General features: G+C 41.2%; 1 protein-coding gene across 3 annotated transcripts in view; it reads left to right on the top strand.

Annotated features, from left to right (window-relative positions):
* The window catches only part of DSP (desmoplakin), a 38,821-nt gene extending 17,608 nt beyond the window's left edge, over positions 1 to 21,213 (top strand). Inside the window, exons 9-24 of one of the 3 annotated variants that reach the window (XM_017746916.1) lie at positions 1,107 to 1,202; positions 1,413 to 1,538; positions 2,306 to 2,458; positions 3,514 to 3,668; positions 4,068 to 4,194; positions 4,734 to 4,938; positions 5,442 to 5,659; positions 6,384 to 6,550; positions 6,865 to 7,003; positions 8,962 to 9,155; positions 10,022 to 10,184; positions 10,797 to 10,880; positions 11,792 to 11,899; positions 12,540 to 12,638; positions 13,476 to 13,973; positions 17,321 to 21,213. In XM_017746916.1, the coding sequence (XP_017602405.1) occupies positions 1,107 to 1,202; positions 1,413 to 1,538; positions 2,306 to 2,458; positions 3,514 to 3,668; positions 4,068 to 4,194; positions 4,734 to 4,938; positions 5,442 to 5,659; positions 6,384 to 6,550; positions 6,865 to 7,003; positions 8,962 to 9,155; positions 10,022 to 10,184; positions 10,797 to 10,880; positions 11,792 to 11,899; positions 12,540 to 12,638; positions 13,476 to 13,973; positions 17,321 to 20,515 (5,727 nt within the window). In that variant the 3' untranslated portion in view covers positions 20,516 to 21,213. Of the gene's footprint in view, positions 1 to 1,106; positions 1,203 to 1,412; positions 1,539 to 2,305; positions 2,459 to 3,513; positions 3,669 to 4,067; positions 4,195 to 4,733; positions 4,939 to 5,441; positions 5,660 to 6,383; positions 6,551 to 6,864; positions 7,004 to 8,961; positions 9,156 to 10,021; positions 10,185 to 10,796; positions 10,881 to 11,791; positions 11,900 to 12,539; positions 12,639 to 13,475; positions 15,768 to 17,320 lie in introns of all 3 variants that reach the window. The other 2 variants (XM_008643443.2, XM_017746915.1) reach the window with 2 other exon arrangements.
* The last annotated feature ends 212 nt before the right edge of the window (positions 21,214 to 21,425 follow it).

The following is a 21,425-nucleotide window of genomic DNA, read 5'->3' as shown; positions in this document are numbered from 1 at the left end:
GCATTTTTACCCAGGAAGGGTTTGTCTGCCCAAAATTGTGTCCATTTCACGCAGCCGTATGAGCTGCTCTAATAATTTTTACTACCTTCCTCTACAAACCTAGCCATTAAAAATTGCATGATGATAGATGCATGTAAAAATTAATTCTAAGCTTAGGGAGTTATCTGAGTGTGTTGAAATTGCTGTATCTCGTTTGAGCTGACTACAGTGCAGTGGAATTTATGGTAGGAAGGCATGTCGTTGCTGTTCTGCTGTCTTAGAAGGCATGTTTTGATAAAAGCCACACCCTTTGTTGAGGGTTTCTGTTTAATCCAGGTGCAAATACTTTCTGCAGCTGAAATTCATAGTGCCTTTCTACAGCTTAGCCAAGACAGTTTTGCTTTCACAGCTTGATGTACACTTACTTTTTAATTAAAAAGGCTGCAACAATTTGGAAGACTTCATTTTGTTAGGAAATGCTGTAGTTGTTACAGTTTCAAGAGTGCATAAGAACCCTGCAACTGAAGAAGCTAAAAGGAAAAAAAAAATTAATCCTTTCTGCTTTTCAGTGTGTTTACTTTGTTAACTGTTATCATGTTGTATAAAATCCAATTTCTCCTGTAGTCAGTTTCTTTCTTAAAAGAAAGATCCTTGTAAGCTCCAGCAGTGAAGTGAAAGCTGCATGTAGTTTTTTAAAGAATATACATTATGGCTGCTTGAGTATTTTGAATCTAAAAACAACCAGCATAAAGTATCATGTTTGGAGGTGTTCCTTGAAAGAAAGAGAACATGGCAATTTGCAGCTGAAATACTTTATTTGCACTACTTTGTGTATTTCACCCCTTTTTGTTAACATACCTGGGGCTTTATGCTGATCAAACAAATTCATGTCACGAACAGATTTATCTTTGTGTCTCACAAGCAGGTATTTAACTCATTTCAGTTAGGTGGATGCTTAGAAGTTGCAAAACCATTTGCATGAGTTACATTGTTCTGGTGTGCATGAATTTGTTTTAGCAGATTTTTCATTTGCATTTATGTGGAGAGTAGATAATTTTGGTTGAGTCTAGGTGTGGGAGAGAGATCAGTGTGGTGGCCTGAGTTGTGCATATTACTGTTTTTGTTAGGCCTACATGGATACATTGCAAACTCAGTGGAGCTGGATTCTTCAGATCACCAAATGTATTGATGTTCATCTGAAGGAGAATGCGGCTTACTTTCAGGTGAGTAGTGATGTGGAGAATTCACATTACTTTTTTTAAAAGTATGGCTCCCATCACAGATGTATCTGTTGTGCATAGCACACTTGTTGCCATGTTATAAATGCTACCATTGAGCCAGAGATAAACTGGGATTTCTCATTAAAGGAGTCTATACATTTTTTGCAGACATTTTTAAGAGCTACAGCCAAATTCACAACTTTTCTCCCATAGTTCTTTGAAGAGGCCCAAGCCACAGAGTGCTACCTGAAAAACTTACAAGACTCTATCAGAAAGAAGTTCATCTGTGATAAGAGCATGTCATTGCAGACTTTGCTGGAGCAGATCAAAGAGCTGGAGGTACTGTCACACTCTCGTGATGGATTATGTTCTGCTTTTCTGGGAAATCAGCTGCCCTCTTTAGATACCAAATGTAAACCCAAGTGCACTGCAGTGTTTAAATACAGTACTGTATGAACTTGAGACCACTATATTTTTAAGTTTGTAACGAGTCCAACAAATTGCCAAGTTTCTGACATGCTAACAATTGAAAAAAAAATGAATACTTTTATTCTTAGGTGGTAGAATAGATTTTGCCTCAAAGGATAAATGCATTTGATAAATGATTCATCATGTCACTCTATCACCATAGTCTCTTTGAAAGGATATAAGTCAGCTTTTTTAGCTGTTTGCTTATCATGAATTCAGTACTACTGTCCCAAATTGGAGAAAAAATGGTCAGTGGTGTAAAAGGCCAATTGATGAAGTTAGATTTAAAAGTGTAGTTGCTCCCTTTTTTTTTTGGTTAGCATTCATTTTGTTAGATTCTTTCAGTTTATGCATGTGTTTCTTAAACACCACTTTAACCACATTGAAGATTAAAAACCTGCTATGCAAATTTTGCAAACTTTGCATCTTGCCAGAGCTGCAAAGGTACTTAGTTGGATGTTTCTCTGCTCTTTTTAAAACTGCAGTGTTACATTGTAGGCCAGTCAGTCATCCCACTGGAGCTAAAGTAAGTTTTGCCGACTATAAGCTCCACATGTATCCCTCTCTAAATAAAACAGTGGGAACTAGATGCCTTTTCTTTTTAAAATAAAATTTTAACATTCAATTAATCTTTGCAGAATGAACGAGAGAGAATTCTTGAATACAAGAGGCAGGTGCAGAGTTTGGTGAACAAATCCAAGAAGATTGTGCAGCTGAAGCCGCGTAACCCAGACTATCGAAGTAACAAGCCCATTATCCTCAAGGCTCTGTGTGACTACAAACAGGATCTGGTATTGTATCCCTTTTTGGCTGAGAATTAACATCATGTAAACTAGAACATGGCAAATTACTTAGTAAGCAAACCATTGAGCTGACAGGTGTAACCCCTTTATCTGCTTTTGGTCAGCTTGAACTTCTTTAACAGAAGAAATTCTGCTTTTCTTGCCATTATGAATAAACAAACTAGGTTCTGATTGGTTAATAGATGTTGTCATGATTATTATTATTAATCTATTAAATAGCATTAATACTCATATTTCAAATTAGCACATAGAAGTCTTGTTGATAATAGGATTAAAATTGTTATACAGATGCTTCCCAGCATCCACACCTTTTTTTTTTGGTGGTTGCTCATCTTTCCAGTGTCTCTCTGGATCCTTAGGTGAACAATTCATCTAACAAAAAGTGAGGAATATGCAGTTAGCCATTGGTATTCCCACTTTTTTTCTGGATGGGATATGAAATGAATGTTGATGTTTTTCTTCCTCCTCAGTACTGGGGCTGCTTGGGTTTATTTCTGTATTTTTAAGTTAACAGTAAGTTTAGATGTGCTTTCTGCTTATGTACTTTTTCCTGCACCATGGCCACACCCGTGGCTGCCTGGTGTCAGGATTTCTGGCAGTTGGAGCTGATGAATCTGGCTCTGCCACACTCACTTCCAGTCCCTTTGCAAATAATGGATGCAGCACTGAACATCGTTGTGCCTCCAGCTCACTGGCTTAAAGCCATGCGTGGGTGCATAGCTTACCAGCCCATGTGTCCACAGTCAGTCTTTGGTGTTTGTCAGGGTAAGCCCCAGGTCTGATCATCTACAAGACTGGCAACTGCTCTGAGAATTCTGTGGCTCACACCTGGGCTTTTTTGGGTTTTCTTCACATGGAAACCAGATTCAGGGAGAAGGGGTTGATCTGTACTGATCTTTTGCCCCAGTATGAAGCTGAGATGCGCACCCAGACCTGGCAGCTGGGAAGCACTCCTGTTTCTGTGATCTAGAAGTATCTTCCTTGTCTGTCTCTCCTGGAAGCCCCACCTTACTTAACTAAACATTGTTGTGCATCCCCTACAGAAAACGGTGCGCAAAGGAGATGAATGTATCTTGAAGGACAACAATGAGCGCAGCAAGTGGCTGGTGACCGGCCCTGGAGGAGTGGATATGCTGGTGCCATCTGTCAGTCTTATCATCCCACCCCCCAATCCATTAGCAGTGGATCTTGCTACCAAGTGAGTTGCTGCCTGGGTTTCGACACTTGCCACGGGATTAGAGTTCACCCACAATAGCAACCAGTCACAAAATATGTTCTGTGCTTTGATCAGAGTACACTCCCCCTACCTGTAGGGGTGGGGGATTAAGGACTAGAACCTTGACTTGAGGAGACATGCTTCAGTGAAACTTGCTGGGATCTAGGTTGTGGTCTAAAAAGATTTAAATGTTAATGTCTGTGAGGTTTTTCTCATCTGTAATAATGAAAGTCATGTATAAATTAATTTCCAAGATTTTTTCAAGTAGAGAACGAGTCTTAGCATACTCCACATCTGGTGAGTGTTTCTTGGGATGTTTTGTGGCTGTGCTACAAGTATAGATGCATTTTGATCGTGCTTTTTTTTTTTTTCTCATGCCAGAATTGAGCAATACTATGAAGCTATTTTAGCTTTGTGGAACCAGCTGTATATCAACATGAAGAGCCTGGTGTCCTGGCATTATTGCATGATTGACATTGAGAAAATCAGAGCTATGACTATTGCCAAGGTAAGACACCAGCTGGCCTTGCCTGCAGACCAGAGACATCCATGACTTGATGTCTGCTGTCCCAAGCAGACCCTTCAGTATCCTGTGCAGATGTATGTTCAACAAAACCATGGGCCTTCCTTTTGCTGGGTTGCACAAACACTCACACATATGGAAGTTGTAATTTTGTTAAAGGAGAAACAAAATGCTTTCCTACTCAAACACAATACAGATTAGCAGGAAGATTAGCTAAAGGAATTTATTACATACTTGCTGTACCTGTTCCCACTGTACAAGGGCATGGATAAACAGAATAAGAGGTAGAATTTCAGACTGCTCTTAAGTTACGAAATGATGGTAACAAGGATAGATTAACTCTGATGGTACTCTTAGCACCATACTTTCAGAGGCAGCCTAGTTAGGATTTATTCTAAAGCGTGATTACTTTGGGTTTTTTATAGGTTTATTAGTTTGTTCCTTGATGATTAACTAGTCATAAAACTTCCCCAATTGATTTTTTTTTCTCTTTTATTTTAAAATTCCTTCCTTCCTTATTTCAGCTGAAAACAATGCGTAAGGAAGATTACCAAAAAATAATAACTGACCTGGAGATCCATTATCAAGAATTCCTCAGGAACAGCCAAGGCTCAGAGATGTTTGGTGATGAAGACAAACGAAAGATCCAGACTCAGTTCACTGATGCTCAGAAGCACTACCAAACTTTGATCATACAACTGCCTAATCAACCACGACCGCCACAAACAGGTCTGTTGTCTTTCTGGCTCTTGCAGAGTTTGGACTGCTGAGGTTTCTTTGTTCCAGAGGTGGTGGGTGGTGCATTCTTTTTACGTGAAAATGTTCTCTTCAATGTATGAATGGGAACATGTTCAAGAACTGTTTTGCTGTCTCCCAACATAACAAAACTGGCCATGCACAGGGGAAGATTTTGTTCTTCCTTCCTTTGGTGGGAATCTGGGAATAGTCCTCCAAAATTCATGGAACTTGCTGGGAGAATGAGAGGAATTTAGTCCATCTGATACATTTTATTAGGAAGCAAAATCTCACTGTTGCATTTCAGGAAGCAAGTTTACTTTTTTGTGAAGGAGAAATTTCATTCCCTGAAACAGCTGCCTAAGGGCCCAGATCTTCTACCTGTGCTCAGTTCTACCGATCAGCTCGGTGCTTGGATGGCTTGGGCACTGCCTTGGCTTCCTGCATGTGGGTGCTCAGTTCTCTGGCAGTTGATGCTTACCCAATTCATTTTACAGTGGTCCCAACTGAGAGCTGTCCCGTGGGTTCCTCAAACACCATTATCGTTAACGAGAGAAACCGAGAGCTTGAGAAGCAGGAGGCCTGGCTGCTGCTGGAGCTTCAGAAACTTCGGCGTCAGATTGAGGCTTCTGAGGTTCAGATGGTTCAAAGAGCTCCTCTTGGAGTGGATCAAGGGGCTATGCATGACTTTTCAGCCAGAATAAAGGACTTAGAGGTAACTGTGGATGTTTTACTTTGAGCATCTCTGTGCTGCAGAGCATGCTGCAGTTCTGTTTATGATCAGCTGGGAAAGACACACATCCTGTGCAGAAAATTCTCAGTTGGGAGCTAATCATGATGATTTGGATTAGAATTTAGCTTCTAATTAGAAAAAGTTGATTCTTGAATTTTAGAAGTCAAATTCTGCCAGGCAAGGAATACAGAAAGACTGATGTCAAGTGGCTGTGAGTTCATGTTAAGCCTCATCCAGAGCTAAGGGCCATTAAAATCCTTTTCAAGGACTTCGCTTAACTATCTACCTGTAAAGTGCTGTCTGTGGGATACAGACTGGATACATGAGACTTACTATCCCTTTGCTAGTTCTTTAGATTTGTAGGAGACCAAGGAGAGAAGATTGGTACAAAAAGATTATAGGTTCAGCATATGAGAAATTCCTGTGAGGCAATGAGGTTGCAAAAGTCTCAAGAGCAGAAGGACCATGGCTTGTCAGAGCTGAGTTTTGGAGTGGAGATGCTCAAAAAGACATATTTTGGACAAAAAAGAAACTGCTCAATATTGCTTGCCTTGAAAAAAGCAAGCTCAGCCACTGCTTCAGTCCTCAGTCAAGCTGGTTATGTAACAGCAGACTGCTTGGATAAGGAGACCAATTCCATATGTGCTGTAGAACAATCATTCAGCCAACCAAAAATGTGTAAACCAGGCATTCTGTTTTTCCTTAGGGGGTGCAGAATGACTCTCAAATAATGGCTGAAACCCTCAATAAGCATAAGGACTTGCTGCCTAACTTCAGAGGCTGTGAGAAGTATGTGTACTTGCAATCGGAGATAAATGCCCTCTTTCAAAAACTGGAAAATATCAATGGTGTTTCTGCTGGCTACTTAGACAGGTAAGTAAATTGAGGCTATACCAATAAATATTCATATTCTCCCCTAATCCTTAGTCCAGAAAACTGCCTTTTGTACCAGTAGTGTAAAATTACACCTTCTTCTCTGCAAATTGTGTACATGTTGATGGAAACAGACACTTACATTAATTTCTTCTCTTTTCTGGAAGACTTTAAAAAAAGAAAGTGAGAAGAATGGGTATCACAGAAATTTCTTGTGTTACCTATTCTCTTTAGCCAATCATCTGCAATTAATTAAAAATATCACCCTTCCTGCCTTAGTCCATAATGGATTTGTCTTGTATCATTTAATTTAGCTTGAATGCACTGAGGTGTCTGCTCCAGGTTATTCTGCAAACGGAAGATGTGATCAGAGTTTTTGAAGTCAGACTGTCTGAAGAGGAGACTGTTCCTTTGGATCTTGATAAAGTGGAGGCTTATCGGGCTTGTCTGAAGGTGAGGGGCCAAAACCCAAGGACACAGCAAAGCAAAATTCGTAGCTGCCAGCACAGATCTATTGAGCTGGGGGAAACCCTTCCAAAACCACAGGAGATGGAAATGCTGATCCTGTTGTATTTTATGTGTAGACATACAATGTTTTGTAAATCAGGCACAGTGTTGCTGGCTGGTCAAGGGAGGGGATTGTCCTGCTCTGCTCTGCACTGGTGCAGCCTCCCCTTGAGTCCTGTGTGCAGTTTTGGGTGCCTCAAGATAAGAAATACATGAAGTTATTAGAGAGTGTCCAAAGGAGGGCCACAAGAATGGTGAAGGGCTTTGAGGAAGCCATATGAGGAGTGGCTGCGGTCACTTGGTCTGTTCAGCCTGGAAATAGAAGACTGAGGGGAGACCTCATGGCTGCCTACAGCTTCTTCACAAGGGGAAGAGGAGGGGCAGACACTGATCTCTTCTCTGTGATGACCAGTGATAGGACCCAAGGGAACAGGAAGGAGCTGTGTCAGGGGAGGTTTAGGTTGGATATTAGGATAAGGTTCTTCATCCAGAAGTGGGCTGAGCACTGGAACAGGCTCCCCAGGGAAGTGGTCACAGCACCAAGCTTGATAGAGCTCAAGAAGCATTTGGCCAACGCTCTCAGGCATGTGGTGTGACTCTTGGGGTGGCCTGTGCAAGGCCAGGAGTTGTATTCAATGATTCTTGTGGATCATTTCCAACTCAGGAAATTCTGTGATTCTATGAAATTACTGAAAGGAATATATAGGTTATTACTTCTTCCACACCCTAGTTGTTGCTGCCCCCACAGCAAGGGCAGCTGCATGGAAAGTTTCTGTAATCCATTTGTGAACACTATTGTCTGTGTTTATTTGTATCACTTGTGAATGTAGATTTGAAGGCAGTACCTCCTTTCTTGCATACAGGCTTGTTAATTACCCTTGTTGTCCTCTAGGTGTAACAAGTGAATTTGAGTATTATTGTGTGTCCTGGTTTTGCTAGAATCTATGTCAAATCTTAGAGTGAAAAGTATCCAGCCTGTACAAGGGGAAAAGGGAAATAACTGCTTTGCTGAGCACAAAGTTGTCTTGCAGATCCAGTCTTTTATCTGCCTTTATCTGCCGGTCCTTTTGTGCACCGAATGCATTTGGGGGAGCAAGAACTCTTTCATTGTTTTCTGTTCTTACATTTAGTAGGGGAAAAGTGTGTAGGTGGTGTAAACGGAGCACAATCTGCTTACCTTTTTATCACGTTAAATGAGAGCTGCAGTTCAGTTGCTGGGAGTTGTTCTTAGCTGGTGTAAGTTTGAGCTACACCAAAAAAAAAAAGAAAGCTTGAGCATATCACTGAAGGCTGTAGCCATCCCTGTGTCTGGGGGATGCAAGGCAGAGCCTGTGCTGTATATTTGGTGTTGTTTGGTGATGCACAGTATGCAAGTATATGTACCTAAACAAATGTGTGTGTGTGTGTAAAGAAACATCTCCCTGGAAGATGTCTATAAACATGTAAATAGGAAAAAAAAAATCTGTGCAGGTTTTTAGATGTTTAAAAACTGGATATGCCAGTCCTGAGGCTCGATTCCACAGCTGTTTCAAGTGCAGAAATCTTTTATACTTCAGTGAAATTTTCTAGTCAGTTGTTTCTAGGAACAAGCAAGATTCTTATTCTGCTCTAGTAACTGCTCTGCAGAGTTCAGAGAAACTGAAATGTTGGCTTCAGAATATGATAGCATAGACCTTAGGTTTGGAAAATTATTTAGTCTAACTTTAAACACATTTTTAAGCCAAATTGTACCAAAATAGGTGTTTCACTTTAAATAGGTTAAGTTCAGCTGACATCACTATACGTACCTTACTGAGTTAAAAACAACATCTTTAGATCCCAGCATATTGTGCATGCTGTTCAGTTGGTTAAGTATCAGTATCTTCTCCAGAAAAAATTAAATGACATTTTGGTTTTTTCTCCAGAAAATGAAAGCAGACCTAAATATGAAGAAGTCACTACTGAATACCTTGGAAAATGAGCTGCAGAGAACACTTCAGATTCACTCACAGTCTTGCCAGTCATACACCCTGTATGACATGGACATTGGAAAGTACTGTGACAAAGTTACCCAGCTAATAGACCGCTGGCAGAGGGCTGATAAGCAGATAGATAACAGGTTTGTTCATATTTTTGTAGAGTTTTCCTTATTGCTATTGCTACCAAGAACATCTTAGCAGTGAGTCTAAAAGAACTGTTGTGCACTAATCTTTGCTTCCAAAGGACAAATAGTGACTTCAGGGCAATAAGACTTGAGCAATTGTGAATAGGTTGAACATACTTCAAAAGGAATTGTGTAAGACCAAGCAGAAAAATATAGTTAACCATGCAAATGTCTAACCTATGTGCTAAAGAGTTGTTCTGATTTTCTTTTTTTTTTTTTTTTAAATTCTTACTAATGTTCTTGGATTAAATACTTCCAGTCAGCATTTTCCCCCCTCAAAAAAAACAACCATGCTTATTCCTAAACACCCTATAGTTGAGGGTTAAAAAAGTAACACTAAGAATTAAGTAACAAAATCGAACCTTGGATCTGAATCTTGAACTAAAGGCATATTCTGATTGGGTGGGTAGGGGAAGGGTCGTGGTATGGCTTGTTTTGGTTTGCTTTATTTTGTTTTTATCTGTGGACAAAATGTAGTCCCAACTGGTTTCACTGGTTGTTCAGTGAAAACTGAGAACAAGAGTACTGAAGTCAGCGAACTTGATTTTTATTACTGCAGTTTTATCCATCTCTCACTTTGACAGGAAGGCCCAGCCTCTGTGTATTACAGAGTTACTCAAAAGTGAGGTATTAAAAACCCATATTGGGTGACTGAGAACCAATACAATTCTCATTTAAAATTTTTCTTCAGAATCTCCTTTTCAGAGCTTCCTGTAGTTTTACATTAGTTTATTTCTGTGTCTTATTTCTGAAAACTGTATAAAGAGAGAGAAAGAGAATGCACTTTCAATTTTGACAGGTTTTTCCTTTTTTTCCCCTAGATCATGGGATTTAGAAAGGCAGATCAAACAGCTGAAAACTTACCGAGATCTCTACCAGGCTCTGTGCAAGTGGATCTGTGATGCCAAGCGTCGGCAGGATTCTATTGAGTCCATGAAGCTGTGTGATTCCAACACTATCATGAGATACCTACATGATCAGAAGGTATGTAGCACCTGAATGAGTTGTCTTCAATTATCTGGATTTTAAATTGTTTTGCTATACAGAAAATACCAGTATCAACGCAGTCTGCAATACTGTGGCCTGTTTTGAATTATAAAGTATGCAAGCTACCAAAAAACACCACATATGTAGAAGGCAGGAGGGAGGAAATATTATTGTCCTCATTACTTTCTGTCAGCACTGCAACAGATTATGATACAGATTATGAACAAGGCTGGTTTTGGCTCCTTCACATTCACTGACACTTTTACACATCAGCTTTGAATTAATTCAAGGGACTGTAAGATCGTGCAACTTATGGGACAAATTACAGCACAAAAATAAAAAGCAAGTCACTACATCTAAGCTAAAGTCAAGGAACTCTCCCTACCCAGCTCTGGGTTCAGTTGCTGGGTGTTCTCTCTGAGAACAGCCTTCTCATGCCCGGAGAGCTTGCTGTTGTACAAACTGCCAGCTGCAGGTCATTTCAGGTCTCAGCCTCAGGGGCTGCAGTAGTCTCCTGCTGCAGGTGCTTTCTGATGGAGGCAGCGTGTACAGGAGGAAATACTGGTAAATCTTGCGGGAGTGTTTCAAGGCTCACTTTTCTCTTGACAGAACTTGCACAGTGAAATCTGTGGGAAGCGAGACAAAGTCGAGGAGCTTCTCAAGCATGCAGATCAGTGCTCAGCTGCAATTAAGGTACTTGGATCTCAGCATTTTTGTGGGGTGTGGTTTTTCATGGTCAGGCACATCCCATTGTCTCTGCTCTGCTGACGGGTGAAGAGTCAGCTCCCTGATGTGTGCGTACAAAAATTGGCGGGGTGAAGTACTTCTGAGTACAAAACACAATGAAAGCAATTTGTGTACTTACCACCTGAAGACTATGGGATCATGCAGCAGATACCAGTGAGAGCTTCTCTTCAGGTGAATCAAAGCCTCCTTCTAGCCAGACCAAACTTTCCAGTTCACATGTTAGAAATCATAAGGAAGTCAAGAACAGCTTGGTACCTTAAAAATTAGATCTGATGAGGATCTGATCTAGGAGGCAAGACAAATTCAGATTGGCAGGAGGAATGGTGTGTAATAGCCGTGAAAACCAATAGCATAGAGAGGGAATGGTTTTGTGGTCCTTGCATTTTTATGTCACCTTTATATCCTTGCTTTCTCCAGCTCAATCTTGCTCTCTGCAGCAAAGGTTTTGTTATATATGTGACACGGCGTATGTGATACAAAAGAGATGCAGAGACTGTTATTTCTGATGAAATTTGGGTTGATAACAGTACTTAGACCAGTTACTCCCATGAATCTTTTTCATCTGAGTAGCCCATAACTTACAGAAACACTTGTCTTCTTGTTTTTGTAAAATGTTTTTTCTCCTTTTCCCTTGTCATTCTCCTTCATGAATCTCCACAGGGGTACTTTAACTCATGAGCTTCTGTTTATGACAGGATCATCTGTACATGGTCAGAAATATAAACAAGGGAAAAATGTAGCTTTTCATTAAGAAAACAAAACCAAAAAACCCCAAAACCTTGCATTTTCTGAAATAGATTACCAGAGAATTCTTTGGCAGTTTCTCAATGGGTCTTGCTTTTCCTCTTGTTTTTCAGGATTATGAACTACAGGTTGCTTCCTACAGTTCGGGATTAGAAACCTTGCTCAACATACCTATCAAGAAGAGTGTGGTTCAGTCTCCTGCAGTGCTGATTCTACAAGAGGTATCTTTCTTTCCTCCCCATCAGTTTTTTGAATACATTTGTTTGTCTGTGTGAGCCCTTGTGAGTCCTACCCAGCTGTATTCTAATACCTGGCACCATCACTGGTAATGTGCACTAAGCACGTAATACGGCACAAGGAATTAGTGCAGAACAGTCATTGTGCTGTAAAATCAGACCTGGGCTTGTTTAGGCAGTAGATTAGCCCTCAGGAATTTACCTCATTCCTGTGTACTGTCCACTGCATACATATTGTGAGAAAGGTAGATTCGTGCCCCAAGTGGTTTAGTGGCTTTCAGCCTGGGAATTAACTGCTATTAAAAATTTAACTTGGGTTACTTGTGACTGTCAGACCAGAAGAGCATGATGGACCAGGGGATGATGGCTTGAATTTAATATCACATCAGCCATGGGGAGAAAACAATCTTGAAAAACAAAATAGGTATGCATTTTTCAGAAGGAGGAATTAACACTTTTGGGGTCCTCAGAAAGTTGTGTGAATTTGTGAGGAGGAGAATTTGCTTTTTACTTTGTCGAGTGATGTGTTTGCTAAAGTAGATTGGAATCCTTTAAATGATCTGGACATAGGTACGTTCATGTCTAAGTCTAGTACAAGCTGCTAACAATTCTGTTTCTTTTGAAGGCTAATGAGGCTCAGTCCCGCTATATAGAGCTTCTTACAAGATCGGGAGATTATTACAGATTCTTGAGTGAAATGTTAAAGAGCATGGAGGATTTGAAGGTATTCTAACTCTTATTTTCTTTAGCTTTCATTTTTATCACGGGTTAGAAAACTATCACGGATCAGAGGCAGAAAAGTATAGTGTAAAATAGCTCACAAAACTATATCCAGAACTCAGAGGTGTCCTATAAAGGAGGCATATTAGCAGTGTCACGCATCTTTTGTGAAAGAGTACAGTGTTCTGTGAAGTGACCTCCAACGTCACATGTGAAGTGAGGTAGAGACCTGGTCTTCTTGGTAAATAAGGAGGTGCTCATCAAGGCACAACGAGTGATCCTTCCCTGCCCATCCCAGCCTTGACCTCAGTGAGAGTACATCTACCTCAGTGCTGAAAACTTGTTCTTCATGATTAAGGGCACCTCATTTCAGCCCATATTCTAGAGTGTTTCAAAAGAAGCAACTCCTGTTTTGATACAGCTCAGTGAAAAAGAGGGGCCCGTTTAAGAAGTTGCATATATGGAATGTGATTTTTACCCGTTAGAAAATCACGGAGGTTCTAAAGGTGACTATTTCATGCTTTCTTGGTGAACTTTTGATACACCACATTTTACTATCAATAATGCACCTCCCTCCCCCCATCAAATATTTTTTCCCCTCTGAAAGTCATTATATGCTCATTTCTGAATAAGGTTTGAATAAATAAGGATTCCAGAATTTGTCTTGATGACATTAAATTAAAAAAGGGTTTTACCTCTCAGTGAAGCATCGAAAAAATTTATTTTTAAATTTTCAGTGTTATAAATTTATATTGTATTGCATATCATTATTTTGAAGCAGTTGTCACAAGTATTTATGGGAGTTTTTCTGTTTGTTTGATTTTCTGCTACCATATTGCAGATGAAAAACACCAAAATTGAACTCCTGGAAGAAGAACTCAGGCTTGCTAGAGATTCAAATTCAGAGACAAGCAACAAACATAAATTCCTGGAGCAAAATCTGCAGAAGTACCAGATGGACATTTCTCAGCTTAAGGCAAAGCTGATGAGTTTGGAAGAAATGAAAAGACAAGCTGAAATGGATGGAAATTCTGCTAAGCAAAACCTAGACAAATGCTATGCCCAAATAAAGGATCTAAATGACAGAATAACCAGGTTGACTTATGAGACTGAAGATGAGAAAAGGAAAAGGAAGTTGCTGGAGGATAGATATGAGCAGCAGAAGAATGACTATGACCAACTGCAAAAAACGAGACAAAATGAGAAAGACAGTCTTGGTTGGCAAAAGTTAGAGTCTGAGAAGGTCATCAAGGAGAAGGAGTACGAGATAGAAAGATTAAGGGTTCTTCTTCAGGATGAAGGCACACGGAAGAGGGAGTATGAAAATGAGCTGGCTAAGGTAAGAAACCAGTTTAGCGAGGAGATGAGTAATTTAAAGAACAAGTATGAAACAGAAATTAATATTAAGAAGACAACAATCCAGCAGATAGCTGCACAGAAAGATGATGATGCAAAAGGCCTCAGAGCCCAGGTTGACAGACTGACAAGAGAGAACAGAGATCTTAAGGATGAGATTGTGAGGCTGAATGATGCCATTCTGCAAACAACAGACCAACGGCGGAGGGCAGAAGAAGATGCTCTCCAGCAGAAGGCTTGCAGTTCTGAGGTGTCACAGCAGAAGCATCAGTTAGAGCTGGAGCTGAAACAGATCATTCAGCTCCGTGGGGAAGACAACTCCAGATACAAGCAGGCTCTTGAGGAGGCTGCCTCAACTATTCAGGATAAAACTAAGGAGCTGGAAAGGCTAAAGCTTCAGCTTCAGGAAGAGGCTAAAAGCCGATGGGAACTTGAAAATGAGTTGGCTAAGGTAAGAAACAGTTATGATGAGGAAATTATTAGCTTAAAGAACAAATATGAAACTGAGATTAATATCACAAAGAACACAATTCACCAGGTCACCATGCAAAAGGAAGAGGAGACAAATAATTATAGAACACAGCTTGATAATGCCATGAGAGAAAATAGGAATTTGTGTGAGGAAATTAGGAGACTGAAGAACACAATAAGTCAGACAACAGATAATCTACGGAAAATAGAAGAGAATGCTCAGCAGCAGAAGGCAGCTGGCTCAGAGCTTTCTCAGAAGAAACAGCAGCTGGAGATTGAGCTAAAACAAGTTATTCAGAGGCACTCTGACGAAAGCATGCGGTACAAACAGTCACTTGATGATGCTTCTAAGACCATTAAGGAAAGAAACAAAGAGATTGAAAGGTTGAGAAAGTTGTTGGATGTAGAAACAAGTCAGAGGAAAGAAGTGGAGGATGAGAACAGTCAGTTGAAAAGAGTCCAGTTTGACCTGCAGAAGGCAAACACGAGTGCTACTGAGACAATTAACAAGCTGAGGATCCAAGAGCAGGAACTGGCCAGACTGAAAATTGACTATGAAAGAGTTTCACAAGAGAAAAAAGGCAGGGATCAAGAAAGTGCAAAGTTCCAGAGCACTGTAAAAGACTTGCAGATCCAGAAACATAAGTTGGAGGAGGAACTTTGCAGACAGAACAAAAATTTAATGGAGGAGACATCCAGGAGGAAAAAACTGGAGGAGGAAATAGAAGGCATGAGGAGATCTCTGAGAGACCAGTCGGTTAAAATAACTAATCTCACACAGCAGATAGAGGAAGTATCTATTGTAAAGAAGAGGAATGAAGATGACCTTAGACACCAAAGAGAAGTATTAGATGGTCATGTGAGAGAGAAGCAAAGATACATGGAGGAGATAAGAAAATACACATCAGATATTGAGACTTTACGTCGTCAGTTGGTCCAAGAACAGGAGCAATTAAAACAGGCTCACCTACGATACGAGCACTTACAGAAAACCTCTGAGGAAAAAAGCAAAGCCTTGAATGAATGCAAAATAGAAATTGAAAGGCTTCAGTCTCTCACCGAGAACCTCACCAAGGAACACTTGTTACTGGAGGAAGAGCTGCGAAATGTTAGATTGGAGTATGATGACCTCAGAATGGTCAGAAATGAAGTTGATGAGAAAAATACCACCATTGCTGAACTAAAGAATCAGCTTCAGATGAGCAGCAAGCAAACCCTGGAACTTCAGGGGTTGATTAATGATTTACAGAAAGAAAGGGAAAAATTGAGACAGGAAATTGAAAAATTCCAAAAGCAAGCTCTAGAGGTATTCACACATATTTTGATCCCAGCTTTACTGTCTCTCCGATATATAATTAATTGCAGTGTCCATTTGAACAAATTAATTCACCCTTTGCTGTTTGAAGTCACTGTACTTGTGATTAACATCTCCTTAATGACCCTTCCTCTTGTTAATTTTTAAATAAAAATGGCAGGATTTGGCCACTTCCTTAGTCTCTTTACTCCCTGGGAGCTGTTCTAGGGAGCCATAAGCTCTCGTCACCTCGGAGAGCCTTGTCTTCAGCCCTTGCCCCAGAAGAAACCTGTGTTCTGTGCCAGTCTCCAGCAAACCATCCTAGGGAAAAATGAAAGCACCTGGAGAGTACCACTGTACTTTAACAGTTCCCTGCTGGCTGTGTGCTTCCCAGGCTATTTCAACCAGGATGGCTTAAAGCCATCCTTTGAGGTTGACCTGAGTGCTGTCACAAACTAAACTGGCTAAAAACCCCAGAACCAACAAGCTGTCAAGGTGCTGATTAGCTGGGTAAGATGTTGACTACAAGTGAGGATTGAAAGTCATGTTGTCAGCTGTACCTAAGGTACTAAAAGTCTATCTTTCATGGGCTGTTTTGGGGATTTATGTTCCTAAGTCACTAAGGGCATTTGAAAATTTTACTATTGGCCCTTATTTCTTAAACTTCAGGTGACAACATAAACAAGTTAAGAAAAACATTTTTTAATATTTTGTTCTGCCTGGTTTCCTGTACAAAGAGCTGCTCTTTAAATATATACAAGTGAGCATTTGTGAAAATGTTTTTTTCCTAGACTTGTCCATTATATTTCTTTTCTTGTTTCCTTTATTGTTTTTCTTTCCTTTATTCTAAAAATCCTAATGCTGATTTTTAAAAAATACTAACATTTAGCATTATATAACATCTGTGCATATATATATATACACACACACATATATATATGCTTTTATTACAAATAGATAAACTTGTATTCAGTTTAATATGGACTGCATACAAATGTGCATGCCTGTGAGTGGTTTTGCATATACATATATGAAGACATTGCGAGACTTAAAATGCAAGGCAACACAGGTAAAATTGTTCGGAGTGACATGTGAAACTAACAGGAGAGCAAAAATTGAGTAATATATTTCCTTTTTATCCATGTATGACCAGTCCTTAGCTGATGCAAATTCCCCTGGATCAGTAGGACTGCCAGGACATCTGCTGAGCATCAGACTATTAATGAGTCTTGAATGCTCTGTGTGTTTGTCAGTGTACTGTGAGAAGAATCACAAAGTTATAGAGAAGTAAGTCAGCCAAAGACTGAGGCTGTGGGTAACAGAATAAAGTCTCTTGAGTCTCTGGCAGTACTGCAGACACTGTAAGTGAAGGGATAATGTGCCTTCCCTGGCTTATGTATATCCATAATCTTGGGTAGGGCACTGCTGTGACTAGAGTGTTTTCCAGTGGGAGCTTGCTGCAGGTTAAATGACAGGCTGGAGAGCATTGTAGGTGGAGGGCATAACTCTAACCAGCACAAACTCTAACCATCCTTTCTTGGTTTATTTCTCCTCCACAATTGTAGGCATCCAGTAGGATTCAAGAATCCAAAAATCAGTATAGTCACATTATGCAAGAAAGAGAAACCCTGCTGATAAAAATGAGTGCTTTGGAGCAAGACAAAGCCAGGCTGCAGAGATTAGAAGAGGAACTGAACCGTTTGAAAGTTACCCTGGAATCAGAATCACGTTTGAAGCAACGCCTGGAAAGTGAGAAGCAACAAATTCTCAATGATCTCAATCAGTGGAAGAGCCAGCACTCCCGAACAGAGGAATCCATAAGGAAGATCCAGTGTGAGAGGGAGAAGAGCGAGAGGGAGAAGAACAGCCTGAGGAGTGAGATTGAAAGGCTGCAGATGGAAATCAAACGGATTGAGGAGAGATACCGGTGCAGGCTGGAAGAGACCGCTGTCAAAAACCAGTCAGAGTTGGAGTCAGAGCGTCTCAGGCTGCAAAGAGAGATTGAGAAGCTCAAGCAGCGCCCATATGGGGCTCACAGATCTACGCAGACCGAGGAAGACTTCTGTATTGATGCCTCCAAGCTGGTGTTCAGTGGGCTGCGGAAGAAGATCACAGCCATGCAGCTGTATGAGTGTCAGCTGATAGACAAACTCACACTGGATAAACTGCTGAAGGGGCAGAGGTCAGTGGAAGAGGTGGCGGCTGACATTGAGCCCTACCTCAAAGGGGCAGGTGCTATTGCAGGGGTATCCCTTTCGCCCAGACAGAAGTACTCTTTTGTTGAGGCCAAACGGAATCAGCTGCTTACAGCAGAGAATGCAGTCCTGCTCCTAGAAGCCCAGGCAGCAACAGGAGGTGTGATAGACCCACATCGAAATGAGATATTAACAGTGGACAGTGCTATCGCCAGAGATCTGATTGACTTCGATGATAGAGAACAGATCTATACAGCAGAAAAGGCTATTACAGGATTTAAGGATCCTTTCTCAGGCAAAACCGTGCCAGTATCTGAAGCCATCAAGAAAAACTTGGTTGACAGAGAAACCGGGATTCGTCTGCTTGAAGCCCAGCTGGCTGTAGGAGGGATTGTTGATCCTGTCAACAGTGTTTTCCTACCAAAAGAGATAGCTTTATCTCGTGGGTTGATTGACAAAGACCTGTACAGGATGCTAAACAACTGCCAAGGCAATACAAAGAACTTCATTGATCCCACCACCAAAAAGGCAGTCACTTACATGCAGCTGAAGGAAAAATGCAGGATTGAACCACACACTGGTCTGCTCCTCCTTCCAGTGCAGAAGAGGAGTATGTCATTCCAAGGGATAAGGCAGCCTGTCTCAGCAGATGCACTGCTTGAGGCTGGAATCATTAAGGAATCAACCAGGAATGACTTGGAAAGAGGTGCAATTACAGTGGAAGAAGTGAGTGAGAGAATTATTGATTTCCTTCAGGGCTCTAGCTGTATTGCTGGTATCTACAACGAGGCAACTAAAGAGAAACTTGGCATTTACCAGGCTATGAAAATAGGTTTGGTTAGGCCGGGGACAGCCCTTGAACTCCTAGAAGCCCAGGCAGCCACAGGATTCATAGTGGATCCTGTCAGCAACGTGAGGCTGCCTGTTGAGGAAGCTTACAAAAGAGGCCTTGTTGGAATTGAATTTAAAGAGAAACTTCTCTCTGCAGAAAGAGCAGTCACTGGGTACAAAGACCCAGAAACTGGAAACATCATTTCTCTGTTCCAAGCAATGAACAAAGAGCTCATAGAAAGAGGCCACGGCATCCGTCTGCTGGAGGCCCAGATCGCTACTGGAGGGATCATTGACCCCAAAGAGAGCTACCGCTTGCCAGTAGAGACAGCCTACAAGCGTGGCTACTTCAATGAGGAGCTCAACCAGATCCTCAGTGATCCAAGTGATGACACTAAAGGGTTCTTTGATCCCAACACAGAGGAAAACTTGACGTACTTGCAACTGAAAGATAGATGCATAAAGGATGATGCAACAGGGCTCTGCCTTCTGCCCCTGAGAGAGAAGAAGAAGGTGGTGCACACCTCACAGAAGAACACCCTTAGGAAGCGCAGGGTGGTCATTGTAGATCCAGAAACAAACCGGGAGATGTCCGTTCAGGAGGCATACAGCAAAGGCCTCATAGATTATGACACCTACACGGAACTAGCTGAACAGGAGTGTGAGTGGGAAGAAATAACTATCACAGGATCAGATGGCAGCAGTAGAGTAGTCCTTGTCGACAGAAAAACAGGTAGCCAGTATGACATCCAAGATGCCATTGATAAAGGCCTGGTGGAGAGAAAGTTCTTTGACCAGTACCGTTCTGGCAGCTTAAGCCTGACCCAGTTTGCAGACATGATTTCCTGCCGCAATGGCACTGATGAGGTGTTCCGGCATGAGTCAGTGACTCGGTCTCCCACCGTGCTGAGTGTCCGGAGTTCTTCTTCAGTGATCAGGAGCGGTTCTTTCTCAGAGACCCCAGATGAGTGCAGTCCTATTGCAGCCATATTTGACACAGAAAACTTGGAGAAAATCTCCATTTCAGAGGCTATACAGCGGGGCATCGTGGATAGCATCACCGGGCAGCGGTTACTTGAAGCGCAGGCCTGCACAGGTGGCATAATATGCCCTACCACTGGCCAGAGGCTTTCACTTCAGGAAGCCACTAGCCAAGGCATCATCGATCAGGATATGGCCACACGTCTCAAACCAGCCCAGAAGGCCTTCCTAGGGTTCGAAGGCATAAAGGGTGGACGCAAGAGGATGTCAGCAGCTGAAGCAGTGAAGGAAAAATGGCTGCCTTATGAGGCTGGGCAGCGGTTCCTTGAATTCCAGTACCTCACTGGAGGTCTCGTGGACCCGGAAGTGCGTGGAAGAATAACTACTGAAGAAGCCATTAGGAATGGATTGATTGACGGTCGCGCTGCCCAGAAATTACAAGACACCAACAGCTATCCTAAAATTCTGACCTGCCCCAAGACCAAGCTGAAAATATCCTACAAAGATGCAATGAATCGGTCAATGGTGGAAGACATCACCGGGCTTAAACTGTTGGAAGCAGCCTCCGTTTCCTCTAAAGGCATATCCAGTCCTTACAATGTCTCCTCGGCACCCGGCTCTCGCTCTGGCTCTCGCTCTGGCTCACGTTCAGGCTCACGGAGTGGGTCTAGGAGAGGAAGCTTTGATGCCTCAGCAAGCTCTTCATATTCTTACTCATACTCAACCTTCAGCAGTGGGTCTATTGGGCGCTAATAACAAGTGAGGGAATGTGTCTGCATTTTATTATCGTTTAGATTATGGTATATTCTGTTTACTAAAAAAAAAAAAACACCAACAAAGTAACTCAAAGCAAAGCCTTGAAGTCTTTTCTGGGTGTGTTACCCTTTTCTTCTGAAAAAGCTGTAAAATGCTTGAATGCAAACTTATAGAATATAGATTGGGGAATGCAAAAGTAATATTTGTGAATTTTGAGTTTCGGTTCCCATTTCCTTTTAGTCTTTGGATTTTAATAGGTCTCTGTATATTTTAAATACTGTGTCATGTGCCTTCTCCTGTTATCCATAACTATCAACCTATAAGGTGATAACTGAGGTTAGAAAGTCTTGGAGTAGTTAACTTTTTTTCTACATAGACCTTTTTCAATTTGCTATTATGAAAAAAAAGATATTAACAATACGGACAGAAAATGCCCTTAATACTGGTTTAGAATCTATACCATAAACATGAAACTGTCTTTCAGATGCTCTACTTCTTTATGTTTGGCTAGCCATTTTCTGAAGCATAACTTGGTGGATGTAAAGGGCTATTATTAGGCTGGGCTTCTGTTTTACTATTAATCCATATACATTTTCTACTGTTTTGCTTTATTTCCCTGTAACGAAGAAAATAAAAAACATCTAACTGTACCATGTGAGCTATTCTGGGCAATAAACTTCTCAAGTTTTAAAGTATTTGGTGTGTACTTACTAATTTTATCTGTGGACCTTCTTGGAGGTGCAGGTTGGAGAAAGAACCATTTTTAAAAGTAGTAGATACTAGCTTTGTTGTAAAAAGTGTACAGGCACACTACTTTTCATGATGCTGAGCCATCACTTTTGTGAATGAGGACTTCTGATTCTGATTTTTCAGTAGGAAAATGAAGATATCACCAATAATGGAAGCT

This window comes from Corvus brachyrhynchos, unplaced genomic scaffold, assembly GCF_000691975.1.
Source record: "Corvus brachyrhynchos isolate BGI_N302 unplaced genomic scaffold, ASM69197v1 scaffold100, whole genome shotgun sequence".
Taxonomy (NCBI): Eukaryota; Metazoa; Chordata; class Aves; order Passeriformes; family Corvidae; genus Corvus; species Corvus brachyrhynchos.
Note: the sequence above shows the minus strand (reverse complement) of the source record. Positions and strands in the feature narration are given on the sequence as shown.